The 18,307-nt window shown below is 49.2% G+C and overlaps 1 protein-coding gene across 1 annotated transcript in view; it reads right to left on the bottom strand.

The window, feature by feature from the left end:
- CCDC33 (coiled-coil domain containing 33) overlaps nt 1-18,307 on the bottom strand; it is a 334,851-nt gene that overhangs the window by 258,612 nt on the left and 57,932 nt on the right. Inside the window, exon 3 of the mRNA XM_050968177.1 lies at nt 2,529-2,692. Coding sequence (XP_050824134.1) covers nt 2,529-2,692 — 164 coding nt within the window. The remainder of the gene's footprint in view (nt 1-2,528; nt 2,693-18,307) is intronic.

Genomic DNA, 18,307 nt, shown 5'->3' on the forward strand with positions numbered 1-18,307 from the left:
TTTATGTTGTATGGTGTGCGGTTGCTGGTGAGTATTTGCATCAGGTTGGGGGGCTGTCTGTAAGCAAGGACTGGCCTGTCTCCCAAGATCTGTGAGAGTGAGGGGTCATCTTTCAGGATAGGTTGTAGATCTTTGATGATGCACTGGAGAGGTTTTAGTTGGGGGCTGAAGGTGACGGCTAGTGGTGTTCTGTTATTTTCTTTGTTGGGCCTGTCCTATAGTAGGTGGCTTCTGGGTACTCTTCTGGCTCTGTCAATCTGTTTTTTCACTTCAGCAGGTGAGTATTGTAGTTTTAAGAATGCTTGATAGAGATCTTGTAGCTGTTTATCTCTGTCTGAGAGATTGGAACAAATACGGTTGTATCTTAGTGCTTGGCTGTAGAAAATGGATCGTGTGGTGTATCGTGGATGGAAGCTGGAGGCATTCTTAAAACTACAATACCCACCTGCTGACGTGGAGCTCTCAGCAGCAGCACAGGCAGCCAGCCCCCACCCCACGCCTGAGTCTGCTGAGAGCCCGAGGGCGACAGGGAGCCCAGCTCGGCCCACAGCGCGGGGAAGAAGGTGCAGCTGCTAGTGCTAGACCCTCCCCTTCCCCACTCTGCTGCTGGCTGCTCCCCCAGGGAGAGGGACTGGCCGTGCCATGGGCGGCCCCTCTGGAGCTGGGAGGCACGGAGCAGCAGTAGCAGCCTTGTGCTCAGCTGTTTTAAAAAAAATTGGGGGGCACCGCTTTTTGGCACCCCCAACCACTTGGTGCCCTAGGCGGCCACCTAGTCTGCTTAGTGGTTGCACCAGCCCTGTTTGGTGGCATGCATAAATAAATATATTTGTCCAATAAAAACTGCCCATTGGTTTACATTTTTTATGTTCTTTGGTATTGGTTATGGACCTCCAGAAATCAGTTTCTAAAAAGGGATTACTCTAGTGTAAAACTAGGGCAACCAAAGAGAGAATCAGGCTCCTTCAACTGATTTTATTCACTTTCAGGTTATGATTCGTCCACTGCCCTTCCTAAAGGAGCTGAAATTAACATGGATTTTCTTGTTTACAGCCTCATTAGTGCACCAGTGTCATTTGTGATGCCCACACCAGTCTGGGAATGGGATTGCTAAGTAAAGATCTACTGCAATAACAGCACTGTGGAGCACAACGCATTATTTGCATAGATCACAAACGATGACTGTTTGCCCTTCTTTTAGTGAAGAAGAAATGGATTTTTTTTTTTTTAAAAGATATTTAGCATTCAGACTTTACCTGTCTAATTATAACACAACTCAACAGTGTCCTTTCAGTTACTACACACCAAAGTGTTGCTACTTAATTGAGTCCCCTGATGCATGTATTTTGCACAAGGAACCAAATTCTGTGTAGATGCAGTGTATGTCAACAGAGGGAATACCACCTCCCCAAACTACGTTAGCTGCATGGACAAAAGCCCTCTTTTATCAGCAGAACACCAGAATCCCTGGCTGGGATTATTTAGTTGATGTTGGTCCTACTTTGAGCAGGGGGTTGGACTAGATGACCTACTGAGGTCTCTTCCAACCCTAATCTTCTATGATTCTAACTCCACCTGTACTGGGGGGGTTTCATCAGCATAGCTATGCTGCTGGAGTGTGTGTGTGTTTTCACATCCCGACTGACAGAGCTACGCCAGTACACTTTCTCAATGCAGACCAGCCTTAGGTTTTCAGCAGAACAGGTCCATTGCCTTGATGTGGTAAGATGCCCCAATCACGATAAAGACACAATAGAGTCACTTTAAGGTCAGAAAGGATCATTATGATAATCTAGTCTGATCTCCTGCACAATGTAGGCCACAGAATCTCACCTACCCACTCCACAACAACCCCCTAACCTATGTCTGAGCCACTGAATTCCTCAAATCATGGTTTAAAGACTTCAAACTGCATCTGGGACTGCCCCCTGGGCATCATGGCAGCCCTGAACAACTGAGCGTGTATCAGCCAAGCAGCTCCTGAGCCACCCAGTGGACACCAGTCCTACATAGATGCATTGCTCTGAAAATGAAGGCAACCTTCAAAATGCCCCCCGGCTCTGATCATTTGCTACTTCCCAGCCTGCAAGGGGTTAGTTTGTTTCATCCCCTCTGATACATTGCTGCTGTAGATATTCTCCTCCTAGCACTTCCATAGCATAAATCACTGGGGTGACAGTCAGATTTTGAACAAAAGGAAATTAGAAATAGATATTCCACCCTGAGAGCTGTATGCATCATTTTTTTCTGACAACTCAGGTAAACTCTCTGTGTACCTTACACTCCTTTCCCACAAGATTCTCAGTGACCCTGATTTATTATGCTGTGCCTTCAGCTCGGAGATGCATCCTCCTGTGACACCTCGCAAGTGCCAGTCTATTCAGTGAAGATTAAGACCAAACAGATCAGCAGAGACCAGCCTTATGGCCTGCACTGCAGTCACAACTTCTTGCCTGCTGAAAGAGCAGTTCTTATAACCAAAGCTGAGAAACAGCATCTGAAGCCCAGAAGTAAAATTCCCAGGTACTCACACAGTGACATAGGGCCATGGCACCTTGCCCTTCTGGGTGGCCGGTAGGTTGCTGGCACTGTGCAGAGTGACAGAGATGGATTCCTTCCCAGAGTGTGCCAGGTGCCAATGATTGGTTTCTGAAGTTTGCACGGCCTCATCCATTCCAGAGGGCGCCTCTAATACCTGCCAGGTGCAAGTAGAAAGAACTTCAGCATTTGTTCTTCCCCAATGCAAATTCACCTTCCACATCCCACTGACCCACATCTCCAGCTCTGCTCTAAAGGCTCAGGTGTGTGCCCTCAACAAACAAGCTGAGCTTGCATATTTCTCAGACTACTTGGAGAGATGAGTCTTTCCCATGGGTGCCAACGTGTCTAGTGCTCAGGCCAACAGGCTCAGTCCCAGAACAAGAGTAAATTCAGAGATGCCTCGTCTCCTCTCCCTATTCACATGTAATTCCAATAGAAACTAGCAGGTGTAATACATGTAGAGGAAGAGGCGTTCACAACTCAGGAAAAGGAGCTGAGTTGTGCTCCCACAGCTTCCCCAACAATGCCCTGCCATCGTGCCTCAGGTCCGACCAGGAGAGACAGCCCATCATAGTAGCATAAATCAAAGTACTTAGCTTCTCTGCTGAAACTGCCAACAGGGGAGCTAATGAGCAGGGGACAGGAGGAAGGCTGGAGAGAGTGGGGAGTTTGGGGTACAGGAAGGAGACTGAAGGGTTAGGGAATGGAGGAGAGAGGGAGATGGAATGGCTAGGAGACTGTGAAGAGGAAAGAGGGAACATATGGGGTGGCAGGTGAATTAAAGAGCAGGAGACTGGCTGGGGTAGAGAAGCAGGGAGGGGAGGGGGACAGGGCAGCAATGGAGGTGGGAGCACTGCAGGCATACACTGGCAGCACTCTCACCTCAGGGGCTGTGGAGGTTAACCAGGGTCCCCTTCGAGCAGCTAGGGAGGGCCTGCATCTCTGGGGATGCACTGAAGTTTGAAACACATAATTTGAGGCAGGCGCCCTCCCACTAAAGGCACAAAACTCAGAAGGCAACTAGCCCCCTCTCCCCCAATGCAACATATTATCATTATTAGAAAAATCCTGTGAAAATCCTGTGATCCCTTCAGCCCGGACTCTGAATTTGATGCATGATGGGCTGGCAGTACTCTACCTTGGAAGCTTTTCCCATGTTTGGCTTCAGACAGAGGACGGCGCTCTAGGTACCTCCTCCCTGTCTCGAACTCCCCTGCTACTTCTCTGCAGGGAGCTGGTCAGAGAGAGGCAAGGGGCAGGCAGCCAGCAGGGGGCAGCTCAGGAGAAGGCAGGAGCTCTACTTCCCTGCTGGTAGGAGGCTAGAAGTGCAGGGTCTAAACAGAAAACCGAATCACTCTTCTCAGTGCTGAGAGTCTGGCTGGGGTGGGAATGAGTTGAGGAGGTGACACCTCCCACACACCCCCATGGCAATGAGCCTATACTCCAGTGTCCTTGAGCACAGACTCTTTGCTATGCCAAGGATGCTGATGGGCCTAGGTAATAAGTGTTCTCAGCCCTACCGGTGGCACTATGGTTACAGCCATGGTGTGCAGTACTGGTGCAAGAACGTGATTGGCTAGTGAGGGTTCTGAGCTGTGTGACAGCACTGTGAAAACACCGCAGGCAGGGCTCAGCCTCAGTTGCTGTCACAACAAACAGGCAGACAGGCAGTACTTGTCTACACAATATCCTAACCTGCTTTAAAACTGGTTCATTTAAACTAGTTAGAGCCATAATGTTGATCAGACCCCAGGCAGCCTGAACTGATTACAACTCCAAGATTAGCAGGCCATCAGGAGTCTGGTTCCAATGTGGGGCATGTCAAACAGGCTCACAGTGACAGTAAAGACATGACAGCACCCCAAAAGCAATCAGTCTCTCTAGCACTTGCACTTTTCACTGACGGTATGTCTACACTATGAAATTAGGTCAATTTAACAGAAGTTGAATTTTTAGAAATTGATTTGATAGTCGATTGTGTGTGTCCCCACTAAACATATTAAGTCGGCGGTGTACATCCACAGTACCGAGTCTAGCATTGACTTTCAGAGTGTTGCACTGTGATAGCTATCCTACAGTTCCCACTGTCTCTGTCACCCACTGGAATTCTGGGTTGAGCTCCCAATGCCTGATGGGGCAAAAATATTGTAGCAGGTGGTTCTGGGTACATGTCGTCAGGCGCCTCTCCCTCTCTCCCTCCTTCCGTGAAAGCAACTGCAAAAAATTGTTTCTTGCCTTTTTTCCTGGGTTACCCGTGCAGACGACATACCATGGCAAGCATGGAGCCTGCTCAGCTCACTGTCACTGTATGTCTCCTGGGTGCTGCTGGCAAATACAGTACTGCAGTGCTACACAGCAGCATCCCCTTGCTTTGCCTTGCGGATGGCAGATGGTGCAATACGACTGCTAGCTGTTGTCGTCATCCTGTGGTTGCTCCTGGCTGACCTCGACTAGGTTGGTTGGGGGTGCCTGGGCAGACATGGGTGCTCCTGACCTGCCTCAGTGAGGTCAGTCAGAGGTGCCTGGACAAAAATGGGAATGACTCCAGGTCATTCTCTTCTTTAAGTTTCGTCTAATGGAGATTCAGTCCTGCCTGGAATATCATACCAGCTGGAGGCTTCTGCCTCAGGCTGCTTTCCCATTCGGTAGCACCATGTGGTCTCACCTACCCCAGCCTACCCCTTGCTCCCATGGCTCATGAAGCCTGGACAGTAGTAAGGAGCAGTTCAACTATAGGTTGAGCAAGTGCATAATGGCGATAGAATGTGCCCTTTGGACGTTTAAAAGCTTGCTGGCGCAGTTTACTGACTCAGTTAGACCTCAGCAAAATCAATATTCCCATTGTTATCACTGCTTGCCGTGTGCTCCACAATATGTGTGAGAGTAAGGGGGAGACAATTATGGCAGGGTGGGAGGTGGAGGCAAATCGCCTGGCCGCTGATTACATGCAGCCAGACACCAGGGCAGTTAGAAGAGCACAGCAGGGTGCGCTGTACATCACAGAAGCTTTGACAAACAGTTTCATGACTGGCCAGGCTACGGTGTGAAAGTTCTGTTTGTTTCTGATTGATGAAAATCCACCCCCTTGGTTCACTCTACTTCCCTGTAAGCCAACCACCTTCCCCTCCCCCCCCTTTGATCTCTGCTTTCAGTGGCAATAAAGTCATTGTTGTTTCAAATTCATGCATTCTTTATTAATTCGTCACACAAATGGGGGGATAACTGCCAAGGTAGCCCTGGAGGGGTCGGGGAGGAGGGAAGCACAGGGGTGGGGCAGTTGTAGGAGCACCCCCTAGAATGGCATGCAGCTCATCATAGAAGTGGCACGTCTGGGGCTCTGACACAAAGCGGCCGTTTGCCTCTCTGGTTCGTTGGTAGGCTTCACGTGGCACTGCTGTGGGTCCCTGTTATAACCTCTGTCCTTCATGCCCTTGGAGATTTTTTCAAATATTCCAGCATTTTGTCTTTTGGAATGGAGTTCAGATAGCATGCATTCATCTTCCCATACAGCAATCAGATGCAGTACCTCCTGTTCGGTCCAGGCTGGAGCTCTTTTGCGATTCTGGGACTCCATGGTCACCTGTGTTGATGAGCTCCGCATGGTCACCTGTGCTGATCAGCTTGCTACGCTGGCCAAACAGGAAATGAAATTCAAAAGTTTGCAGGGCTTTTCTGTCTACCTAGCCAGTGCATCTGAGTTGAGAGCGCTATCCAGAGCGGTGACAATGGAGCACTCTGGGATAGCTCCCGGAGGCCAATACCGTCGAATTGCATCCACACTACCCCAGATTCGACCCAGCAGGGTCGATTTCAGTGCTACTCTCCTCATTGGGGAGGAGTACAGAAATCAATTTTAAGAGCTCTTTAAGTCGACAAAAATGGTTTTGCTGTATGGACGGGTGCAGGGTTAAATCAATCTAATGCTGCTAAATTCGACCTAAACTTGTAGTGCAGACCAGGGCTGAGGTTAGCAAAAGGTACAATACTGTCAGTCTTGTGTCTCACAACAGAAGGCAGGAGATGTGTGACGGCCTTAAACAGTCCAAACACACATACTCCAGTCTTATTAAATATACAGTGACAACTTCTCCTAAAATTCTCCCATCCCGGCAGCTCACATGTGACTGGCAGGGGGAAGGCTGAGAACAGGCTGGTGTAGCTGTGGAAATTAGGCCCTCAAATGGTTGATCCAGTCAATTCTACTGCCAATTCCTCAGTGAACTGACAGGGACCTTCTTCATCTCAGCTTTCCCCATTGCTATCTCCTCCTTTGCTAAACGAATTAGTCTCTGATGTGTGTAAACCTTGACCAAGCTTCCCCCCTTAACTTCTCTTCATGCCTCCCTCCTTTGTCCCCTCTTCTGACATGCCCCCTAGTCGGACCCAGAATTTTACAATTTACAAGACTCCAAAGGGATTGGGATCCTGGATTAATGCGAGGGAAAGAGAAGAAGAAGAAGATTGCACTCCCCTCCCCTCCACCACTCATATCAGATGTGATGAGACAGAGATTCACAGTTCTTTACACTGGGGGTCCCTGACTTAATTCCACCACACACAAGCAATCATGCTAAAGCTTTCAGACCCCTCTGAACACAGACCTGGCAGCCCCAGCGCATTCCCTCTGCGATTTAGCCATGCACTAAAGCCTTCTCCAAGCAGTTGCTGATATTCAGCTCTAAGGCTTATTCCATAACAAAGGTGGAATAAAAACTCAGTAAAAACCCACACAGTGGGTTAATGGTCAGCATGTCATGGGCTCTACGTGTTTTAAGCTCAGCCTTCAGCTGACGTGAAATCCATCCCCACTTGTGCAGGAGACAGGACTGGAGACTTGCACAGCACTAGCCAGAACTACATATGCCAGTAGCCATGGCTACCAGCTTCTCCGGTTCCTGTGGACCACAATAGTCACAGGCTGAAGGCCTGACATTGTTATTCCTTAAGGCATGAGCTAGGTCAGAATCTGCCCCGCTTCAGCACTGAGCTGTTTTGCATGGAGTAGGTGACAGCTGACATCTATAGAGGTAAAAACACACAGGATAGTAGGTGCAAAAAAAGAGCAGTCTACCGGGTCTGTCTGCAGCCATATCACCTCATGCTGTGATCACAACACAAGCTAAACAGGATCAGGCCTGGCTAGGCCTTGCATAGGAGACCCACAGAGAGATTTTCTAACTTACTATCCTCTTTCTGATGCTAGTAGTGATACAGTGCCCCTGCATGGTGCTGACTACACTGTCCTGCCTCAGCTAAGACCTAACATTGAGGTGTTTGTCCTGATGTTCTGGCTAAATTACACTCTGCTGACCCCAGATCCCCTCGAAGTTCCATGGGGGCCAGAGTTCTCAGATTTGGGCACTTACATTTAAATATGGTGTCTAGCTTTAGCCTATGTACTACTTCACCTCCTGTCCTAATCTAGTGTTGCACATATCTTCAAATGAAAGGTGACACAGACTAGTGAATAAAGCCTCAGAGAAAAGAAAACCCAACAGCCCATCCCAGAATGGCCATTAAATACAACAGCCTACCACAATAAGAAGGCTAAAAGGGAAAAAAGAACATTCTCATCTCACCCAGAAGGATGGCCAAGATGGATTCTTGTGTCCCTCCAGGAGGAGTTATCTGGAGCCCTCGATGGAGAAGGACCAGCTTCCTGATCCCTTGTATCAATTGCATGCATTGCTCTGAAGCATGTTGAAATAATACTTTATTGCTGAGGTTCCCTGGCACCATCACAGAATTGGTATCTCATGAAGCTCTTCCATTATAGATAAAACCTTCCTGCTTCCACACCCACTGATCTCCGTAACACCCTTCACACAAGGCTAGGTGGCAACACAGGTGCAATTCACATATGCACACAAAAGAGCCTTCAGCGCTTTGATTTAAAGGAGGGGCATGCTCCCAGGCCATGGGGACCAGTGCATGCGAACACAACCAGATGAAGTGTTAATGAAAGCCTGACTGCCTTCATTTGCAAGTCAAGATGACCTGGGAATTTCTGTCTACCTCCATTCTTCATCCTGGCCTGCTTCTGCCTGCTGGAGGAAGAAGATCCAAGGAAGACCACTGTGTAAGCTTGAAAACTTCTCTCACTCACCTTGTGCTGAAGGAAAAACACCCAACAGGACAACCAGAAGAAGGAGGACACCTAGCTTTTCAAGATGCTAGAGTCATTGTCTAGCCAAACACAACCAGAAGCAAAGCATTCAATATATTAACATATCGGAAAGGAATCTGAGGTCACGGCAGGCTCCCAGAAGGATTATCCATCATGAGGACATACACCTTGTATGCTACAATAGACAATTTTATCTCTGAAAGTGACTAGTGCCTTCTTCAATAGCACTGAAAAGTTCAGTGTTCCTCAGAGGATCTAGCCAGAGTCAGTAAGGAATGAATACCCACCACCAATCTTCTCCACTGCTGCTTGCTCCAGTTGTCCTGCTGAATTGCATTTCTCATTTTTCCAGTCTCCAGATTCTGCTAATAGATTAAGCCTGCTCTGATGTCTGGCCAACAGTTGGAGGAGACATGCATTTCCTGTTTACTCTCACAGAGACTAGAGATCAATGACAGGGTCAGCTTTGGAAAGGCAGTCACACTGTAGATGATCACCAGTGAGAGACAGGAATTGTTGCTTGGAGTGAAGGTATCACAGGCGGAGCTGTGATGGGTTCAATCACAGAGACCCCCTTGAGACTGTCACTTGACGTGCTGAAACTACCCTTGAACTCGTTTTCCCTGCCAGCTTGGGACTCCAGAATCCTGTCTTGTTGAGACAGACATGCTACTCTGCTGCAACACGGACTCAGGGTCTGAACCATGCCTCTAAAGCTACAGACTTTAACCAAAACTGCTCAGCAGGTTTCCTATCTCCAGCGCCCAGATACTCAGCTCCCAATGGAATTCAAACCCCAAGAAATCCATTTCACTCTGTATAAAGCTTATACAGGGTAAACTCATAAATTGTCCGCTCTCTATATCACTGATAGAGAGATATGCACAGCTGTTTGCTCTCCTACTTACTCTGGGTTAATAAACAAAAGTGATTTTATTAAGTATAAAAAGTAGGATTTAAGTGGTTTCAAGTAATAACAGATTGAAGTTACCATGCAAAATAAAACAAAACATGCACGTCTAAGCCTAATACATTAAGAAACTGAATACAGGTAAATCTCATCCTCAGAGATATTTCAATAAGCTTCTTTCACAGGCTAGATCCTTCTTAGTCTGGGCCCAATCCTTTCCCCGGTACAGTTCTTGTTAGTTCCAGCTCAGGTGGTAACTAGGAGATTTCTCATGATGGCCACCCCCTTTGTTCTGTTCCACCCCCTTCTATAGCTTTGGCAAAAGGTGGGAATCCTTTGTCTCTCTGGGGCCCCACCCCTCCTTCTAAATGGAAAAGCACCAGGTTTAAGATGGATTCCAGTACCAGGTGACATGGTCGCATGTCCTGTGTGACCCCAAACCTCCATTCTTTCCAGCCTGACTCACAGGAACAGCGGAAGGCTTACAAGTAAACAGAGCCATTCACAACCAATTGTCCTCGTTAATGGGAGCCATCAAGATTCAAAGCCACCATTAATGGCCCACACTTTGCATAGTTATAATAGGACTTCAGAGTAATACTTCATATTTCTAGCTTCAGATACAAGAACAATATATTCATACAAATAGAATGAACACACGTACCAGATTCTAAGCTCTGTAATGATACCTTACAAGTGATCTTTTGCATAAAGCATATTCCAGTTACAATATAGACACATTTATTAGCATATTTTCATAAAAAATATGCAGTGCAATGTTACAGGAGCTACAACAAGAAATCAGCACGGAGAGCCCAGAGCTCATGAGGAACCCTAACATAACAAATCAGTGTGTGTGGCTTTTTTCATAAGTCACCTTGCAACAACAAAACAGGCATAGCCACGCAGTTCTGCGCGGCACAACAAGAAGAAGCAAGCATGTGCCACTTTGTTCACAGCTTAGCCTAGTATATATGGCTATATGTTCATGAACAACCCTTCCGAACACCTTCCCTCTGTGTCGAATGTGCTCAAATACTATGGTGAGGGACAACAGCATAAAACCGTAAGATGGTGTGACAAAGTGGAAACGTTCTTGATGTGTTATTTGAATGCTGTGTGGGGAGGATTGACCTGGGAAGGTTGCAGGGGAGATTTGCTGGGATGGCCCGCATTGGGGAAGGGAGCATACCTGAGCATGTAACATGAGAACCCAGGAGGGGGGTTGGAGGCCAGGTAACACCTCTGCCCGGGAAACTGGACAAAGGACACAAAGGCTGGGGGACGAGCCCTGGGGGAGGCTGAGTGAGAGGCTGAAGGGAGTTTCAGTTTGGAGCTGGCTGGGAAAAGAGGGGCAACCAGACCAACAGGGCTATGGCCTCCCTGGGGCCCCCAGATGGACCTAACTAAAGGGGGTCCTGTTGTCTGTATCAGCAAGACCTGTTTTGGACTGTGTTCCTGTTGTCTAAATAAACCTTCTGTTTTACTGGCTGACTGAGAGTCATGGTGAATCGCAGGAAACCGGGGGTGCAGGGCCTTGTCCCCCCCACACACACTCCGTGACAACAGGTGGCAGAGGTGGGATCTACAGCACCCCGTGGATGGCGCTTCCTGCAGTAAGTGACTGGGGAGCAGTAAAACGAAGGGGGATTGACAGGGACCAGGCATGAACAGTCAGCGAGGGACGGTGTCAGAGGGCGATTAAATCCTGGGAGTGTGTGACCAGCGAGAAGGACTTTTGCAGTACCAGGGTCCCTCAGGGGATTGCAGCGAGTGGTCCTGGGGCGGAGGAGTCTGCCGCTCGACCCTGGCAGAGAGGTGGTGACCTCAAGAAAGGCTGGCATGCTAGGGGTCTCCCTGGAAACTGTGGGGAGCGGCGAGCACCCAGGCCTGTGAGTGGCCAGCAGGAAGATGTACGCCGAGCGACCTGGTTGAGCTGTGCAAGCAGAGTAGGCTGCACAGTGGGAGGCTCACCAGAGAACAGCTGATTGCCCAGCTGGAGGAGGGAGATCGCTCGAATGAATTGATCCCTGTCTCTGAGGGAAACAGCCTGGCAGATGCAGTGCAGGCACCCCTGTCTGTCCCAGCTGGGAGTGGTCAGCTGGCTGCGGAGGGCTTCCTGAGACCCCTCCTTCCTATGCCTAGGGGAAGGGTGGGGAGGAGCCCAGCGAATAGCGAGGGCACCGTGACACCCCCGGCCAGCAGGGGATCCTCCTGGCGAAGCTCGCCGGCCAGCAGGGGACCCTCCCAGTGACGCTCGGCGTCCGTGGAGTGGAAGCGGCTGAAATGGGAGAAAGAGCTAAAATGAGAGAGCTGGAGGATCGTGAAAAACAGAGACATCGTGAAGAGAGACAGAGGCAGCATGAACTGGAGCTGGCAAGGCTGAGGAGCAGCGAGCCCCTGGCTGCGGTGAGTGAGGGGGGACTCAGGATTGCATGGAGCTTTGATAAATGCATCCTGGCCCAGCATAAGGAGGGAGAGGACATGGATGACTTCCTGGATGCCTTTGAGACAGCCTGTGAGCTGCACCAGGTTGATTCTGCGGACAGGCTCCGGGTTCTCACCCCCTTACTGGACCCCAAAGCCATGGCAGACCGCCAGCTGGAAGGGGTGGAGAAAGGGGACTACGAACTATTCAAAAAGGCCCTGCTATGTGAGTTTGAGCTGACTCCTGAGATGTACCGGGAAAGGTTCCAAAGCCAGTGTAAAACCCCTGAGGTCTCATATATGCAACTAGCTGTCCGCATGGAGGAATGCTCCAGAAAGTGGGCAGATGAGGCCCAGACGAAGGGACTGGTTAAACTGATCGTACTAGAGCAACTGTAAGAGCGGTGTCCATCGGACCTGAGGCTGTGGTTGAGGGACAAAAGGCCAGACAACCCAAGGCATGCAGGGTGGCTGGCCAATGAGTTTGTGAAGAGCCAATCGGGGTGGCAGGGAGGAGTCCCAAAGGAACAGACCCACCATGATGCACGAAGAGAGTGACCCCGGGACCTCCCATAGGGGAAACATGGAGGACCCCCTCCCAAGAGGAACATCTGGCGTCAGGGCCAACCAACCAGCCCAAGGGGACCAACGGGACATGACCTGCTATTACTGTGGCCAGAGAGGCAACAAATGGACGCAGTGCCCCAGGCTCAGGGGCAGACTGAGCAGACCGAACCCACAGAGGGTTAACTGGGTAGACACCCAACCGGATGAGGGGTAGGCTTCCCAGGCAAGGTGGGCTAGCAGCTTATCAACTGCTCAGGAGAGAGGAGGGCCCCAGGCCAACTCCTCTGTAGAGCTGGATGCTCTGGACACCAGGTTCTCCGTTTACAGGGTGGGTGCGGGACTGTCCCTGCCGAGCGAGTGCCTTGTTCCCCTGGAAGTGGATGGGAGGAAAGTCTATGGATACTGGGACACAGGCGCTGAGGAGACACTGGCCCGGCTCGAGGTGGTAGCTCCAGATCAAGTGATGCCCACACCTATCTGACCCTGATGGGGGTGGGTGGGACCCCATTCAAGGTGCCAGTGGAGAAAGTACACTTGAAATGGGGAGCCAAGGAGGGACCAAGGAAGTGGGGTGCACCACCATTTGCCCAGTGAGGTGTTAAGGGGGGGGGACATGGAGAACTGGCCAAGCAACCCCCAGGGTGCCCTCGTGGTGACCCGTAGCCCTAGCCAGCAAGGGACACTGCGCCCTGACTTCGGGGAGGGTACCATGCCCGAGGTGCAGGACCCTAACCCAGTGGGGAGGGAACACCCAGGGACACAGCTCAAGGAGACTGCGGCTTCAGACCCAGCTGGCGAGAAAGAGCAGGTACCCATCCCTGTCCCAGCTGCTGAGTTCCGGGCCGAGTTGCAGAAAATCCCTCCTTGCAGAAGATAAGGGCCAACCTCAGTGCGGTACAGATCGTGGGGAGAGGTTGCCAGAAAAGGTTCCTGTGGGACAAGGGGTTCCTGTACTGAGAATGGGCTTCCCCAGGGGAAATGAAGTCATGGGGAATAAGGAAGCAGCTGGTGGCATCCCAGAAGTACTGCCACCAGCTGCTGTGCCAGGCCCATGACATCCCCCTCTTAGGGCACCAGGGAATCTGGTGTACACAGCAGAGACTGCTATAGAACTTTTACTGGCCTGGGGTCTTTATTACCATCTGACAGTATTGCCGATCCTGTGACCCCTGTCAGAGGGTGAGGAAGGCCCGAGACAAGGGGAAAAACAGCTCTAGGACCCCTGTCCAGCATAAAGGAGCCTTTCCAGAGGGCGGCCAAGGTCAAAGGGGGGGCTCTTAACCAAGAGAGCCCGAATCACAGTCTTCCAGACTGGAATGTTGGGAAAAGACCCTATCCCAGTTTGAACCCCAGGGGTATTGGGGTGGAAAAAGGGCACGGGCCGCATAAGCCTTCCCACATGTGGACTAGGAGTGCCATTGAGCACACCCGACCTAAGGGGAGGGCAGGAAACTGGAAGGGCCTGGTGTAATTCTCACCCAGGAAGGAGGGGGGGGGATGCTAGGGCATCCATGGGAACATGGGTCGGTTCGAACTTCCCCAGCTCACTGGCTGAAGTGACCCTGCTCAGTTCGGTCTTGAAGGGGGGAGAGATGTGACAAAGTGGGAATGTTCTTGATGTGTTATTTGAATGCTGACTGGGGAGGATTGACCTGGGAAGGTTGCAAGGAAGTTTTGCTGGGATGGCCTGCATTGGGGAAGGGAGCATACCTGAGCATGTAACATGAGGACCCAGGAGGGCAGTTGGAGGCCAGGTAACAGCTCTGCTCAGGAAACTGGACAAAGGACACAAAGGCTGGGGGACGAGCCCTGGGGGAGGCTGAGTGAGAGGCTGAAGGGAGTTTCAGTTTGGAGCTGGCTGGGAAAAGAGGGGCAACCCGACCAATAGGGCTATGGCCTCCCTGGGGCCCCCAGATGGACCTAACTAAAGGAGGTCCTGTTGTCTGTATCAGCAAGACCTGTTTTGGACTGTGTTTCTGTTGTCTAAATAAACCTTCTGTTTTACTGGCTGGCTGAGAGTCATGGTGAATTGGATGAAGCCAGGGGTGCAGGGCTTTGTCCCTCTCCCACTCTGTGACAGATGGATCATAAATCACTATACGCAGCTTTGTCTGAAATCCACCTACAATAACAGTCTGCCTAGCCCAGTGCTCATGAGCAAGCCTACAATAACTAACCCATGCACAATTGCATTCTCAATGGCAAGGAAATGTATTTCAGTCCCATGGTTCCAGAGGTGAAACTAAACTGCAGGTGACACCAGCTTTGGAATAGTTAAAAGCAACACCTTAGCAATGTGACTCCTTTCCATCATAATGAGTTAAACTGAGTTCCCTAGACCAGCACTTACGCCCTTCCTCCACCTCGAAAGGCTTTTCCAAACAAATCCCCTCTGACATGGGTCCTCAGCCCTAAACCCTTTTATGAGGGGGTCCTACACTCTACCTGTCCCCTTTGTGTCTCTCTCTCCAGTGTCTCACTTCACAGGAGATGCTGGATTTGGGCTGGCAGCTGGGGAGGTGAGCACAGGGTTATCAGCAAAATGGGAGGCAATTAAAAAACCTCTTTCTCCCAACCCCCACCTTTTCATCCTCTCCCCATCCAGCCACAGCTTTGTGCTGCCTAAGGGACAAACAAAGCACCAGATCAGGCATGTGAATAAAAAACTGATCTGAGCTTCCCAATTATCATCAGATCAGAGGGGATAATTGGATAAGTAAAAAAGCTGAGCTACTGAATGTCAGCTATCATTACAGAGGGTGGGGAACAGAAAGCTACTTTTAAAAAAGTGGACAAGAAGATCTATGAATTTCTTCCCGTACAAGTAGGAAAACATTTGAGTATCATCATCCATATTATAACTACAGTCAGAGTCCCATTGTGCTAGGTGCTGTACAAACAGAAGAAAAAGACTGCCAAAAAGAGCTTTCAATGTAAACAGACAAGATGTACAAAGGAAGTGTTGTTATCCCAATTGTACAGATGAGGAACTGAGGCACAGAGTGGCTAAGTGACTTGACTGCAGTCTCTCAGGGAGTTTGTGGCAGAGCTAGGAATTTAACTCCGCTCTCCTGAGTCCTAGTCCAGTGCGATAACTTCAAGGCCATCCTTCCTCTCAAAGCTGTTAATCTGCTGTGCTTCCTCCTTCCTACCTGCTCATCAGTTAGGGTTTGTCTACATAGAGTAACTGACCAGAAAAGCTATACCAGAATAACGAGGGTTAATGAGATTACATTACAGGAAAAGAAAAATGTGCATTTGGTATCATTGTTCCTTATTTCTAGAGCAATAGAATGTCAGCACCCCAAACAGGGATGAGTGCCCATTGTACAAGGCACCGTACAAACAAATACACACCGTTCCTACTGCCCCCAGAGACTTTATTGCAAACTGGTAACACGATGAAGTCTGTTGAGCTGTGGAATGGTCTCCCTAAGGAGTGGCTGAAGCCCCATCACTTATGATGGGTAAGGTCCCATCATCCTCAAGAATCTGGTATACCTACCATGATACCTGGAGTTCCAGTTCAGTACTCTATCCATTAGATCCTCTGGATCAGAATGGGAATAGTTTACACTCACCCCGGAGGGCTGCACATGCACCTGCCTGACATATCAAGAAAGTGCTCCATTACTTGGGACACTGAATACGAGAATGTGTTGTAGGGAATAAGCCTGCACTGATGGAGCGGATTAGACCAAGTAGGTCCAAGTAGGATATGGGGGAAGTGATGGACGTGATATACCTTGACTTTAGGAAAGTTTTTGATATGGTCTCCTGCAGTATTCTTGCCAGCAAGTTAAAGTAATATGGATTGGATGAATGGACTATAAGGTGGATAGAAAGCTGGCTAGATTGTTGGGCTCAATGGGGTGATCAACAGCTTGATGTCTAGTTGGCAGCCGGTATCAAGAAGAGTGCCACAGGGATCAGTCCTGGGGCTGGTTTTGTTCAACATCTTCATTAATGATCTGGATGATGGGATGGGTTTCACCCTCAGGAAGGTTGTGGATGACATTAAGATGGGGGAAGAGGTAGAAATGTTGGAGGGTAGGGATAGGGTTCAGAATTACCTAGACATATTGGAGGATTGGATAAAAATAAATCTGATGAAGTTCAACAAGGACAAGTGCAGAGTACTGCATTTAGGATGGAAGAATCCCATGCACTGCTATAAGCTGGGGACTGACTGCAGAAAAAGACCTGGGGATTATAGTGGATGAGAAGCTGGAGATGAGTCAACAATGTGCCCTTGTTGCCAAGAAGGCTAACGGCATATTGGGCAGCTGTCAAGGTTTTTTCCCCACTTTGAACTTTAGAATTCAAGAAGTGGGGACCTGCATGATCACTTTTAAGCTTAATTACTAGCTTAAATTTGGTACGCTGCCACCAGCCAGAAGTCTGTGTCTGGCACACTTCTGTTCCCCCAAAATCTTCCCTGGGGGACCCAAGACCCAAACCCCTTGGGTCTTAAAACAAGGAGAATTTACCCATCCCGCTCCTTTTCGCCCCAGACTCTCCCCTCCCTGGGTTGCCTTGGGAAGCTTCACACTGATCCAAACTCCTTGGATCTTAAAACAAGGAGGAATTAACCATCCCCTCCTTCTTTCCCCCCACCAATCCCTGGTGAGTTTAGACTCAATCCCTTGAACAAGGAAAAATCAATCAGGTTCTTAAAAAGAAAGCTTTTAATTAAAGAAAGAAAAGGTAAAATTTCATCTCTGTAAAATCAGGATGGAAAATGCTTTACAGGGTACTCAGATTCATATAGACTAGAGGGACTCCCCTGCCCCAGCCTAAGATTCAAAGTTACAGCAAACAGAGGTAAAAATCCTTCCAGCAAAAAGACACATTTACAAGTTAAGAAAACAAACATAAGACTAATCCACCTTGCCTGGCTATTACTTACTATTTTGAAACATGAGAGACTGATTCAGAAAGATTTGGAGAACCTGGAATGATGTCCCATTCCTCTCAGTCCCAAGAGCGAACAACGAACCAAAACAAAAAGCACAAACAAAGACTTCCCTCCACCAAGATTTGAAAGTATCTTGTCCCCCTATTGGTCCTCTAGTCAGGTGTCAGCCAGGTTTACTGAGCTTCTTTACCCTTTACAGGTAAAAGACATTAACCCTTAACCATCTGTTTATGACAGCAGCATTAGCGGGAGCATTGCCAGCAGATTGAAGGAAGTGATTATTCTCCTCTATTCGGCACTGGTGAAGCCACATCTGGAGTACTGCATCCAGTTTTGAGTCCCCCACTATAGAAAGGGTGTGGACAAATTGGAGAGAGTCCAGCGGAGGACAATGAAAAGTATTAGGGGGCTGGGGCACATGACTTCTGAGAAGAGGCTGAGGGAACTGGGCTTATTTAGTCTACAGAAGAAAAGAGTGAGGGGGGATTTGATAGTAGCCTTCAACTACCTGAAGGGGGGTTCCAAAGAGGATGGAGCTAGGCTGTTCTCAGTGGTGGCAGATGACAGAACAAGAAGCAATTGTCTCAAGTTGCAGTGGGGGAGGTCTAGGCTGGATATTAGGAAAAAACTATTTCACTAGGAGGGTGGTGAAGCACTGGAATGGGTTACCTAGGGAGGTGGTGGAATCTCCATGCTTAGAGGTTTTTAAGGTCCGGCATGACAAAGCCCTGGCTGGGATGATTTAGTTGCTATTGGTCCTGCTTTGAGCAGGGAGTTGGACTAGATGACCGCCTGAGGTCTTTTCCAACCCTAATTTTCT

The sequence above is a fragment of the Gopherus flavomarginatus genome, chromosome 9 (assembly GCF_025201925.1).
Source record: "Gopherus flavomarginatus isolate rGopFla2 chromosome 9, rGopFla2.mat.asm, whole genome shotgun sequence".
NCBI classification, from domain to species: domain Eukaryota; kingdom Metazoa; phylum Chordata; order Testudines; family Testudinidae; genus Gopherus; species Gopherus flavomarginatus.